The sequence below is a fragment of the Convolutriloba macropyga genome, chromosome 9 (assembly GCF_964194025.1).
Source record: "Convolutriloba macropyga chromosome 9, txConMacr16.3, whole genome shotgun sequence".
Classification (NCBI taxonomy): Eukaryota; Metazoa; Xenacoelomorpha; order Acoela; family Convolutidae; genus Convolutriloba; species Convolutriloba macropyga.
In genome coordinates this window covers 13,296,475-13,310,460 of record NC_134476.1, presented here as the reverse complement: position 1 = coordinate 13,310,460, position 13,986 = coordinate 13,296,475, and the positions used below count along the sequence as shown (strand labels likewise).

Sequence of the window (13,986 nt, the reverse complement as noted above, 5' to 3'; positions counted from 1 at the left end):
GAGTATATAAAAGTCTGCACTCTGCAATAGAATGCTCAAACATTTTTTTTTCATTTTTTGAATTTTACGCTGCCCTCAATTGTACGTCAATTTGGATTTCAAATGATTTTTGCACCCGTTTTTAATAGGTTAAGCTTTGATATTAAATAAATATTTAAGCTTTTTTTATTCGTACAGTTGTAACACAAAGTTGCTATTTTAACTTTTCACCTTTTTCCGCTGAATGTTTTCTCACATTTCACAATTTAAATAAACTTTTTTACCTGAAACTTTTTCTGACAGTTTTATATTGTTTTATTTGCTAGTTTGATTACAACAGTTTCTTTATATCAACAAATGGCGCTTTCAGGAACTTTTCAGAATTTGGTTACACTGAAAAGCTACTCTTATGACACTGAACGCATGCGAATTCACAGAGGGCAACACCGGCCAAAATTATTTCCTTTCCAGCTTTGCGCTGTATTGTTACTGATTTTATTAAGCGTTTTATTGTTATTCCTATTGCAGAATTAATTTATTTACAACATGTGATTTTTTATAATTCAGTTTTTGCAATATATAAACAACATTTCTTGATTTTGAAGACTTTGAATCTTACCAAAAGCACTATTGGTGCTCTCAAAATTTTTTCCTGATTCGCATAAATTGGTAAACTTAATTCCCAAGTTTTTTTACTTCAAAAATTAAAGTTGATATATTTTTCTTGAATACTCTTTGGTGTTCATATTGCAAGACTCTAAAAAGCTGTTTTTTGTTTATTCAATAGTAACTCCCTTGTTATGAGCTGCAAAAGTTTGTTTGTTTTTGAAAAACTTTTTGATACCAACAATCCCTTTAACTTTCACATATTTCACATGTCAACTTGGAGAACGGTGAGCAACTTCAACAGCAAACAAAAAAAGCTTGTCACGACAGATTAATGTTTTTTTAAAAGTACTGCGAAACTCTGCGACAAAAATAGCTTCAAATACTTTGAAAACTTGGCAGGTGCTGACCTAATTTCGCCGTTCATTTTTTACAGATGAAATTTTGCCGCTCAATGTCATTATATTGTTTGAATTTGGTTCAACTTTAAATCAGACTTTTTCACTCGCTAACGCGTTCAAACTGATGCATGCCATCCTATACATTTCACGCCAGCTTGATCTAAATATGCAAAAAATCACATTCATGTTCACTTCTGTGCAGTTCTTTCAACTCAATTATTTTCAGTTCTCGACATTCAAAGTTTCTCTCTTCAGGGCAAATTGAACTTGAAAAACTTGAGATAACAACGCAAGTTGTTTTTTAAACAAAATATGACTTTTGTAAAATTTCAAAAAGAGTTAATCGAAAGCGAAATTTTAAACGTTTGCACATCTATTTTCATTGACAACGCCTTCAACAACAAACATCGAAGAAATTAGCATAAGTACTTTTGTCACCTGAAGCTGCAAATTGATTTGTTTTCTTTAAGTCAGTGAAAACACTGTAGAATCATCTTACGTCAAAAGAACTCAACCCTGAAAATTGGTCTGTTAGGAAGGGAAAAAACTAAAAAGGGGCTTAGCTTTAATTGCGATCTTAGTTATCTTAGTTTGGGTCTGAAAAATCGTGAGTGTAATTTTGGAACGTGTAACTAATGGACGGCGATTCAGATGGAAGCTACAGCGGGAGCTCCGGTTCTGAGGAAGGAATCAAACGAGACGCCGACTGGTACAAAAAACATCTCTTCCAATCAGGTCAGTTATACTATGCCCGTTACCATTCCTTCATTCCTTTATTGTTTAGTTTTCAATCGCAAGCGAATCTCTTCTTCTAGATAAAACTCATTTATTGAATTTTTTTTGCGTTTTCAGCGCTCGTAAAATTGTCTTTATTTTTTTAAAGTAAATTCATTCGTTGCACAAAAAGGGGAACGTTTAAACACACCCGGGTCGAGGTTTTGCGGTGAATTTTCGTAAGAAATGCGGTGGAAAAAAAAATAATTTTCACCGCGTATTTCTTACATCTTTTTGCGGTGAATGCGGTGAATCGCGGTGAATTATTTATTTTCACCACGTTCTCAGTATGCTTACAAAAAGGAATCGTCAACACACGGGTGCGAACATCTGACCTCCGGAATGACGTCAACTTGTTAGTCCACTGCGCCAACTGTCACTATCATCTTATAAATTTCTTGTGATTTTAAATCAGATTGATTAAACTTTGGAAATTATATGCGATGAATTTTTGTAAGAAATGCGGTGAAATGTGGTGAATTATATTTTTTACCACATTCACCGCTTTCACCGCGTTTCTTGCATTAATTTGCCACAAAAGTCGATGTGATGAATTCTTTGTAAGAAAATGCGGTGAATTTTGCGGTGAATTTTTGTAAGAAATGCGGTGAAATGCGGTGAAATATTTATTTTCACTGCATTCACCGCAATCACCGCATTTCTTACAAAAATTTACCCAAAAAACCTTGACCCGGGCAGTTTTATATAGAAAACTGAATATTTTTCAGCATTTTTATGAACATTTCTGTGCTTTTTTTAAAAAATCTGAACTGAGTTGGCGCATAATCAACAAGAAATTAATATCTCCATTTTTCGGATAAAAGGACAAAATGCTTATAGAGAGGACCCACACACACACACACAAGATTGCCAGTTTTGTGCAATCAGCATTATGAGCGTCTCGTGAAATCTGTCAATGCAATCAAGAGGTTGTTGAATTCATAAAGCAACTGACTGTTTAAAACGATAGAGACATGATCGAGTTGAACAAATATTTTAGGAAGCTCAAATTCGAGCTGAAAGTACGAATCCTGAAGGCTTTAGTCTCAATTTGCTGCGTAAAATTTCTTGTCATTTTTTTTTCAATGGATCAGAATTTTTTGATCATTCTACGCCAATTCATTTAGAAATCAATATAAACAGCAAAGAAAAGTTCTCAGATAGGTAGCGTACTAGCTAAATTTTCCTTTTAATATTTTACATTTCTCGTGAGTGCAATTCGGAACTCTTTTCAATCACAAAGGAAAATCACAAAAGGGAAAAAAATAATATAAAAAAATGTGACACAATTATTGATTTTAAATTGAAACCGTGCAAAAAATCGAGTATCATTTTAAACAATTCAAGTTGTATTGGTAATGCGCATTCTCATATCAGTACTCTCAACTATCAATTGGCAGGTAACTCAACGAAACTTAAAAACAAAAAACTGTTCGGTTTATAAGTAAATCAGATATATAATTGCTCTCAAACGAAGTTTGTAGCAATTATATTAGTCTTGTCGGTCTTTTTTAATAGCCGCACAGCGATAGCTGGGGCTATTATTGGCTTTCTCTTGGTCTTTTTTTAGAATTCAAAAAATTTGAATTGTATTGGGGCGCTGTCTTTTTTCAAAAAATCTGTTCACACATTTTCATGATTTTTGAAGTCAAATTGGAGTAGTGATTTTGGTCACGCCGAAACAGGAAACGGAACGAAAAAGCGGGTGGTTTTGCGGCGTGAATTTTAAAGTAGAGTGCGAAAATGGTGTTTGAACAAAAGTTCGGTTTCTCGGTAGTGGCTTTTTGTTCACATGCGGCAATTTCACTCTGATTTTTACTCTTTTTTCGATTTTTTGGATCGGATTTATTTCTAAATAGTTTTCCCAATCCATTAACAGCTCATTCTATGCCTAGTTTTTTGTTTGAATTAAGTTTTCATTTCTCGCTAGTGGTTTTTTTGTTCACACGCGGCATTTTTTGAATTGGTTTTCTCAAATCACTCATAGTCCATTCTAGGTCTAGTTTTTCTGTTTAGTCAATGAAAATTCTTTGAATTGTATGTCTGGACTTGTCCTGTTATGTTTTTTTTACAATTCAAAAAAAATGAATTGTATTGGTGCGCTGTGTTTTTTTTTAAGATGTGTTCACACATTTTTCACTGAATTTAATCGTTCAAAACGGGATAAACAGGTAACGCCCAGCGGGCAGTAAGTTTCATTAGAGGCCCAAAGTGGGCTTTAGTTGTCTTTCAAGTGCTAATAGTGGTGCGGATGCTGGGATGGCCTTAATTTAAGGTTAAAAGGTCATTTTTTGGAGTTTTTGGGCTCAAAATGTTGCAATTTTTTATGTGCTCGTGATTTTTTTGAGTTTCTTTGTTTGATTAGTCTTAGATTGAAGTTTTTAAAAGTTGATTAGGGTCGTTTGCGACACAAAATTGCTTGTTATTGCGCCAACTGTCACTATCATCTTATAAATTTCTTGTGATTTTCAATCAGCTTGATTAAACTTTGGAAATTATATGCGGTGAATTTTTGTAAGAAATGCGGTGAAATGTGGTGAATTATACTTTTTACCACATTTACCGCTTTCACCGCGTTTCTTGCATTAATTTGCCACAAAAGTCGATGTGATGAATTCTTTGTAAGAAATGCGGTGAATTTTGCGGTGAAATTTTGTAAGAAATGCGGTGAAATGCGGTGAAATATTTATTTTCACTGCATTCACCGCAATCACCGCATTTCTTACAAAAATTTACCCAAAAACCTTGACCCGGGCAGTTTTATATAGTAAACTGAATATTTTTCAGCATTTTTATGAACATTTCTGTGCTTTTTTTAAAAAATCTGAAATGAGTTGGCGCATAATCAACAAGAAATTAATATCTCCAATTTTCGGATAAAAGGACAAAATACTTATAGAGAGGACCCACACACACACACACAAGATTGCCAGTTTTGTGCAATCAGCATTATGAGCGTCTCGTGAAATCTGTCAATGCAATCAAGAGGTTGTTGAATTCATAAAGCAACTGACTGTTTAAAACGATAGAGACATGATCGAGTTGAACAAATATTTTAGGAAGCTCAAATTCGAGCTGAAAGTACGAATCCTGAAGGCTTTAGTCTCAATTTGCTGCGTAAAATTTCTTGTCATTTTTTTTTCAATTGATCAGAATTTTTTGATCATTCTGCGCCAATTCATTTAGAAATCAATATAAACAGCAAAGAAAAGTTCTCAGATAGGTAGCGTACTAGCTAAATTTTCCTTTTAATATTTTACATTTCTTGTGAGTGCAATTCGGAACTCTTTTCAATCACAAAGGAAAATCACAAAAGGGAAAAAATTAATTTAAAAAAATGTGACACAATTATTGATTTTAAATTGAAACCGTGCAAAAAATCGAGTATCATTTTAAACCATTCAAGTTGTATTGGTAATGCGCATTCTCATATCAGTACTCTCAACTATCAATTGGCAGGTAACTCAACGAAACTTAAAAACAAAAAACCGTTCGGTTTATATGTAAATCAGATATTTAATTGCTCTCAAACGAAGTTTGTAGCAATTATATAAGTCTTGTCGGTCTTTTTTAATAGCCGCACAGCGATAGCTGGGGCTATTATTGGCTTTCTCTTGGTCTTTTTTTAGAATTCAAAAAATTTGAATTGTATTGGGGCGCTGTCTTTTTTAAAAAATCTGTTCACACATTTTCATGATTTTTGAAGTCAAATTGGAGTAGTGATTTTGGTCACGCCGAAACAGGAAACGGAACGAAAAAGCGGGTGGTTTTGCGGCGTGAATTTTAAAGTAGAGTGCGAAAATGGTGTTTGAACAAAAGTTCGGTTTCTCGGTAGTGGCTTTTTGTTCACATGCGGAAATTTCACTCTGATTTTTACTCTTTTTCGATTTTTTGGATCGGATTTATTTCTAAATAGTTTTCCCAATCCATTAACAGCTCATTCTATGCCTAGTTTTTTGTTTGAATTAAGTTTTCATTTCTCGCTAGTGGTTTTTTTGTTCACACGCGGCATTTTTTGAATTGGTTTTCTCAAATCACTCATAGTGAATTCTAGGTCTAGTTTTTCTGTTTAGTCAATGAAAATTCTTTGAATTGTATGTCTGGACTTGTCCTGTTATGTTTTTTTTACAATTCAAAAAAATTGAATTGTATTGGTGCGCTGTGTTTTTTTTAAGATGTGTTCACACATTTTTCACTGAATTTAATCGTTCAAAACGGGATAAACAGGTAACGCCCAGCGGGCAGTAAGTTTCATTAGAGGCCCAAAGTGGGCTTTAGTTGTCTTTCAAGTGCTAATAGTGGTGCAGCTGCTGGGATGGCCTTAATTTAAGGTTAAAAGGTCATTTTTAGGAGTTTTTGGGCTCAAAATGTTGCATTTTTTTATGTACTCGTGATTTTTTTGAGTTTCTTTGTTTGATTAGTCTTAGATTGAAGTTTTTAAAAGTTGATTAGGGTCGTTTGCGACACAAAATTGCTTGTTATGACCATTTTTTGGGCTATAAGTTTTGGTACTACAAACACAAACTCGCAAAAGGATACTAATTTTTGCAATTTTTTTCAGGTTTTTTGAAAATTTTTGTCATTTTTTTCTGTTCTTTTCAGTTTTTTCAGCCCTGGGTTTCATGAAACCTCCTCAAGTTTCTGATAATGGATTTTTGAAAATGTTTGAAAATGTTGTAATTTTTTGAGTGTTCTTAGACCTAGGTGCCAATAAACCTCCTCTAGAGTTTTATAAAGGGTTTGATGATAGATTACTGCATAGTTTCTAGTGGTAATGGAATGGTTTTTAACTTTTTGCCATCATGAATTTCAGAATTTTTTGACAAAGCTTGCAATTTTTTCATATTTTTTGGACATTTTTTGTCATTATTCAAGTTGCTTGAGTGCCAGGGGACAGAAAACCTCATTATCGCTTGAATAATAAGTTACTGAAAAATTTTTAGTTGCCATGGAATAGGTTTCAACTTGTGAATATCACAATTTTTAGCAATTTTTTTGACAAAATTCGCATTTTTTTAGGTTTTTGAAAATTTTCGTCATTTTTTTCAGTTTTTCCAGCTTCAAGGACCAGGCAATCTCCTTTGAGGCTTGTTGATAGGGCACATCATAGTTTCTAGAAAAAATGGAATGGTTTTTAACATTTTAGTGTCTAGATTTTTGCATTTTTTTGGTAAAATCTGCAATTTTTTTAAGGTTTCCTAAAACTTTTGTCAGTTTTTGATATTCGTCCATTCTCAAGTTTGAAAAAACCTATTCTACGTTCTGATAAAAAGTTACTGCATGGTTTTTAGTTTCAATGGATCTGTTTTCAACAATTTAACTTTTCGAATTTTGGAAGTTTTTTGATAAAATTTGCAATTTTTTCAAGTTTTTTCAAAACGTTTGTATTTTATTTATTTTTTCTTGTCTCAGTAGACAGGTAACCTCATCCAGTGTTTGATAGTATGTTTTTAAATAATTATTAAATGCTAGGGGGCAATTGAATGGCTTTCAACCTTTTAATAGAACGAATTTCTGTTTTTTGAAGTTTGAAATTTTTTCTAAAAAATTACTGCCTATCGATCTATGAGCCAATGAGTTTTTTAAAGCTTGGAATTGGGTTACTGGATAGCCTTTCGAGACATAGAAATAGAAATGATTCTGAAGATATTTATATCACAATTTTTGGCAACATTTTCTGATAGATTGCAATTGACTTCTTTTTTTCAATTTTTTTGGTCATTTTCGAGTTGATCATCGATCTTCAAGGGCCAATGAATATTTTTCAGGTCTTGCAGATATAATACTGGACCGATTTCAGAAACAAAAATTGGTTTTGAACATATTTTTGAAATAGGTGTTTTTAAAGAGAAAAAATTTTTGCCTTAGGTTTGAAAGCTTCGAGTTTTAGCAAGTTCGAGTTTTAGCAAGAAAGCTTCGAGTTTTGTGTTCTGGCTGGAATTGTTCAATTGATCTTCTGGTCAGGTAGAGTACGTCTGAGTTTTTTCATTCAATTCTTTGAATTGTATTTCAGGACTTGTCCTGCTATGTCTTTTACTTCGTCGAACTTTTTTTTCGCTTTACCATTTTGCCGCTTTTTCGACATTTTGCGTGAAATCTTTTTGACTTCTCTAGGCTAGTTTCTCTCTTCTCTTATTCTGCTAATTGTGAATTTGAACATCAGTTGCTCAGCAAAGCAATAAAAAATGAACAGAGTCAATATTAAAAAATTGAAGTCAGAAATAGAAACGGGTAAACCCATAAAGCCCAATTTTAGATGCCCGCTATTTGAACGTCGTTCCTATGAGTCTTAGTTACAATCTCTTATGCTTATTGGTATTGATAGTAGCCCCTGTAGCCTCTCTCTAAGAAACAGAAGTATGTTCAACCAAGAAGAAATGCCATCAAAGAAAATCGGACTTAAAAAATGTTTTTGAACAAAAATCCCAATTCTTTCAATATTCTTTCAATCCCAATCATGCTTGTTGGAATCAACGGCGGCTATTTTCCGGCAATCTACCGGGTATGTCATTAGTCTTGTCGGTGTTTTTTATGTAATTTTTGCTTGGCCGATTTGTTGGTCTGACCCATTTGACTTCTCATCCTCAAAACGGGATAAAGAGGTAGCGCCTAGTGGGCATCAAGTGCTCATAGAGCCATTCAGATCACTAGTCTCCAAGTGTGCGATTCACAGAAACTGTTTTGGAATTTTATACTTATGGTGTGAAGGGCGGTTCTTATAGGTTGAAGAACACCCCCCCCCCCCCCCCCCCCCCCGCTGTTGCCCCCATCCGCCACCTGCTCACCCCGCTACTGACGAAGCCAACCGCTCGCCGGTCGTGTGAGAGCAATTTGCCTCACGCTAAAATGATCTCTTTTTCTCTCGCGAAACAAGGTCATTGAAGCACCTTAAAGCACCTCAATCAAACCCCCCTCCCACAAACCACAGTCAAACCTCCTCCACCTGACAATTTGGACCCCCTTTCTCGTCCAATCCTCCGATTGTCTCCCGTCCAACACTACCAATCGTGTGAAATGCACCAACTCTTGACTACATTCCCACTCCGATATGTCATTAGTCTTGTCGGTGTTTTTTATGTAATTTTTGACTACATTCCCACTCCGATATGTCATTAGTCTTGTCGGTGTTTTTTACGACTGACGAAGCCAACCGCTCGCCGGTCGTGTGAGGGCAATTTGCCTCACGCTAAAATGATCTCTTTTTCTCTCGCGAAACAAGGTCATTGAAGCACCTTAAAGCACCTCAATCAAACCCCCCTCCCACAAACCACAGTCAAACCTCCTCCATCTGACAATTTGGACCCCCTTTCTCGACCAATCCTCAGGCTGTCTCCCGTCCAACACTACCAATCCCAATCGCGTGAAATGCACCAACTCTTGACTACATTCCCACTCCGATCACCAACCACCCCCCCCCCCCCTAATGCTTGCAGCCGTAAGCCCCAGCTGGCTACTACCAACAACAGCCTGTCACTGGTTGCTTGATAGCAATAAGTCGGTTATGTTTTTAATACTTTCGGCAAAAATCAGTCAAGCATGAACAAAAGTCAAAAGATATCACAGGTCGAGATAATTTTTACTGTGAGGAGTTGGCTCAGTTCGCCCATGTACGCAAAAGGACACTTTTCATTGAATAAAAACTGAAATTTTGTTCACGAGTTTAACAAAAACTTTTTCTTTTTTTGTATCTGTGCAGAATGAGCTGTTGTTATTGGAAATCGATCGATTCGAAACCTAAATACCTCCCATACGCGCAAATTATCTTGCATCGAGGAAATTAAAAATAAGACTCAAAGTTAGAAATTTATATTAATCAAACTTGCTTTTTAACTATTGTTGGTGAAGCAATATTAAATGAAGGTTTCTATTTTGAAAAGAGTCTTTGCTTCAAATTTGTCCAAAACACCTTTTTATCAGTGCATATAAACCAAAAATTTGTTACCGATTTACCCTACCTTAACGGTTTTCAGAAAACAAAATACCGATCCTGCCTTTAAAGACGACTGATAGCTTCTCATAAAAGAATCAGATTTCAATTGTACAAGTTGAACAGGTAAGGCGCATTCTCTTCTGATTGTTCCCATCCATCACTTGGGTGTTTAGGCGTTTGGGTGGAAGCAAGTTCTGATCTGGTTATATGTAAAAGAAAAAATATTTGTACAAGGATTCACTTTCTCGCTGCAAGAGTTCATTGAAAACTCACTGTAAAACATTGATCCTTTAATCCTTCGATAAATATGAAACTCATTTTCTAAAAAAGTAGTTTTGCTATCTTCAGGACCCTCGCACAATAATTCGATGCTTAGGACGTCTAAACAAAAACGTATTTCCAAAAAACAATTTAGAGCATCCTTAAAAATTGTTTAGATAAATGGCTTTAAAATGGTAGCTTTTGATGTATGATTTTAGTCAGCCTGATTTCTCTACTAAAAGTTAAATTACACTCAAATTTAAAAAATCTCCAATTTTTGGCGAGGTCTGTTTAAAAATCTTACGAAAAACAGCTCACTACACAAGTAGTCTTGGTTAGGTTTGCTTTTGACATAAAACTTAAACGAGATTACAAGATATACCGATGTCGAAGAGACAAATGTTATCAAATTTGAAATTTCACAAGTAATCCAAAATGCTTCCCTTTAATTGCTCTCAAGCGAATTTTTCAGCAACTAAATTAGATTTCTGTTTTATTAACAGCCGGGGCTGTTAATGGGAGTTTTATTACGGGTGTCTGTTAATTTTTTTAAATTTCGTCGTCAAGATTTTCGTTACAGCCACTTGACGTCGCAGTCACGTAAGATCTGCTTTTTGTTAATTCGTTCATGCAATTTCATATAAATTGCATGCGCGGCGTCTTTTTGCACTCTTAGTGGAGACGGTTTTTTAACGATCCAAAGAAAAAGAGTTTAATTGGTGCTTTTTTTACTATCCAGAGGATTTGGATTGTATTGGTGTACTAACTTTTTTAAGATGGCTTTTGGCTTTCAAATTGTTTTATCATGTAACACTGTTACATCCCAATTATAGCCATTGGTTAGTTCCAGAAAAGTCCTCCCATTGCAGCCCATTACAGACCGCACTTATATAGCAATTTTGGCCAGGAGGTTAATTCCTCAAAAGTCCTCGTATTGCAGCCAATGCAGCCCCATGCATCCTATTTTCTGCCAGCGGGAAGTTACTCAAAATTCCTCCCATTGCAGTCCATTGCAGCCCACTCTTATATCGCATTTTTGGCCGTGAGGGTAATTCCTAAAAAGTCCGTCTTCCCTCATACAGCAAAATGGGAGGACTTCAAGGAGGACAATCCACCCAGGTGAAAAGATATCACCGGTCAAAATTGGTTTAGTTGGCCTGCTATGAAGTCCCTAAATCGCCATATCACCCGGGTCGAGGAAAAATCGGAAAAATATGTAAGATAAGCGGTGAAAAATTCTTTTTTTTCACCGCAAATTTCGTACATAATTTTGCGGTGAAATGTGGTGAAATTATGTAATTTCATCGCTAGAGTAAGCGGCGAATTTACATAATTTCACCGCTACCAGGGGATAAAGATTTTTTTCACCGCATTCACCGCCTGATTTATGTAATTTCACCGCATTCACCGCTTATCTTACAAAATTTTCCACATTACACCACTTACCGTACATGATTTTGCATTGAATGGCGGTGACACTTCGACCCGGGCACAAAGCATTCAAAAAATAATGAATGCCTGATTTATTTTCTTCAGGTCGGATTCTCCCTCTTATAATAGGATGCATTGTGACATTTGTGGCTTCTCTTGACACTGAAACAATGTTGTACGAGGCATGTCCAAACAATATCTATTACGAGAATTGGGTCGCCGCTCTGTTTGTTGGTTTGCGGTGGTCATATGCTTTCACTGCTGTCTTCGTTTACCTCATGATTTGCAGGATTGGATCTGTTTTTTTTTTTTACTTATGAATCAAAAAATTGCTTTATTTCATTTTAACTATTGTAGTGTATAAGGAGTTGATCTTGTTATATATATATATATATATATATATATATATATATATATTTATATATATATATATATATATATATATGTTAACTAACAATGGCAACAAAATATATGATTAGCTAATTCTTGAATGATGTCACCATTAACGTATAATGATTATAAATGATCTCCTGGTTGTCATACGGAAGCATATATGATTTCCTGCTAATCACCTTTTGATCGTACATGACTCCCCTTTTATCACACATCGTCTATAAATGGTTTTCCACTACTCTTAATAGTGCCATAATTGGTTTGCCTTTTTATTCTATCCTGGTTGTCGTACAGCAATGATCTTCCATGATGTCCGGGTACCCGGACTGCACTAAATTATTTTTTCAGCGCTGAATCATGATAACTTTTGTTCTGAATTTTGGACTTTCAAGTATCATGATCATGTCAAAAATTAGGCTGATCAGAGTAAAAAATCAGGACAACCTAGTTTCTCTGAATTTGTTCTGAACTACATGATGAAATCAGACTGTGGAATTACTGATCAGAACAAAATTTCAGCCTGAAAAAAAAATCTCAGAAAAAAAAATTCAGCATGAAAATACTCTGAATTTACTATGAGAATAACGAAAGAACAATAAAAACATTCACTTCAATAAATATTCAGTCCGAATGGAGTTTTCATCTCTGGTACTGGCATCTCTCGTAGATGAAAGAGGATCCTGCATGAGAGTCACCGACATTTAAATGGCGTATGATGTGTATGACATCATATATGATGCTTGTATGGCTAATATAAAATGACAAACCGGTTGACATTTTTTTTACAATGGAAAGTCATTGTGCGATTGTTTTCTGAGCAATGTATTGAAAATGCTGTTATACTCAATAATTCACTAAGGTACATTCTTGAAAAAATATGGATAATTAAAGGAAAACAGATCCATGAAGAATCTACGATCACACACTCGGCGTTGCCTGCATTGTGGTTGGAACACTGTTTCTATCCTTCACTTTCATAAGTCAAACTGGCGAAGCTTCAGAATTCCTGCGTATGTTCCTAGAACTCCCTTTCCGCTATTTTGGAACTGCTTACATTCAAGCAATGTCGCTGGCTCTCATATTCAACTGGGCGTTTTTTGGTCTGGAACTTAGAAAGTTTTACCGGATTTGGTTACTGGCTGTGAAATTTATGTTCTTTTTTGGACTTTGGTCTTGTGACTGGATTTGTCAGGTCAAGATAGGCCACGGAGTACCTTTAATGTATATTGTAGATGGGTCGCTGTTGCTGGGGTTGGGGATAATTTTAGTTTGTGGGTTTGATCATACTGCTTCGATGGATTCCGTACTTATTCACAGGAACCGTTCTCTGTTTCATCAATTGAACGCCATTTCCCCAATTTTCAACTCATCAACTTTTTAGTCATAAATGGTTAATCTCGGAGTTAAATTACGTTTAATTTTGGAAATCTTTCGTGTTTTGCAAGAATCTTGCAAGGTAGCCTTTCATCTAGCAAGATCTTGCAAGATGGTCATAGATAACCAACCGGTCTCGACTGGGGCACCTTTTAAACTGGCGTTTATTGGAGAAACTAGCTTTTAGTAGTTGTTGTTATTATTCAATATTGATTTATATTAGTTGATAATTTTCTAAGAAAATAATATCATGGTAGCAAATTAATAGAAGCTGGCATTTATCAATTAACGTAAGTGCACGCGTGTTATAAGGAACGACGCCTGCTTTACCACAAGACGGGGGGGGGGGGTATTGCAGCGAAAATAACGACAACTAATTTGCACATGAAGTTATTGTTATAAATTGAGGAATAATGTTTGAATCTGGGTTCGAACATCTGTAACCTAAGTATGCTGAATTGTGATTATACAAAAGTGGCATAAATTACCCAGGTTGAGGTGCCTGACGGAAGCAAGGAAGCAAGTATGTCTAGACCGAAGATGAACTCATGACGGGGGGGGGGGTGCTTTCAAATTTGCATAGTCTGGATACAACGAAAGTCTGGCTATGGACGCACGGAAGTCTGGTGAACGCACGTGGACATAGAAATTTTCCGCCGGGGACAGTCTGGACATACCTGCTTCCGTCTGGCACCTCAACCTGGGTCGGTATCTCGCAAAAAATGTTTTGGCTGCTTTTGTAGAAAAACCAAAATTTGGCCGCCTTTATTTAGACACGTTTAGTTACAGTTTACAAACTAAAAATCGTCGTAGACCGGGTCGAGGCCGAATAGTTAA

At 35.5% G+C, this 13,986-nt stretch overlaps 1 protein-coding gene across 1 annotated transcript; it reads left to right on the top strand.

Moving 5' to 3' along the window:
- The first annotated feature begins 1,335 nt into the window (after window positions 1–1,335).
- On the top strand, window positions 1,336–13,156 carry LOC142346127 (uncharacterized). The gene is made up of 3 exons (XM_075398632.1): window positions 1,336–1,721; window positions 11,488–11,671; window positions 12,685–13,156. Exons 1-3 carry the CDS (start codon window positions 1,622–1,624, stop codon window positions 13,154–13,156), a joined length of 756 nt encoding a protein of 251 aa, XP_075254747.1. The 5' UTR covers window positions 1,336–1,621.
- The last annotated feature ends 830 nt before the right edge of the window (window positions 13,157–13,986 follow it).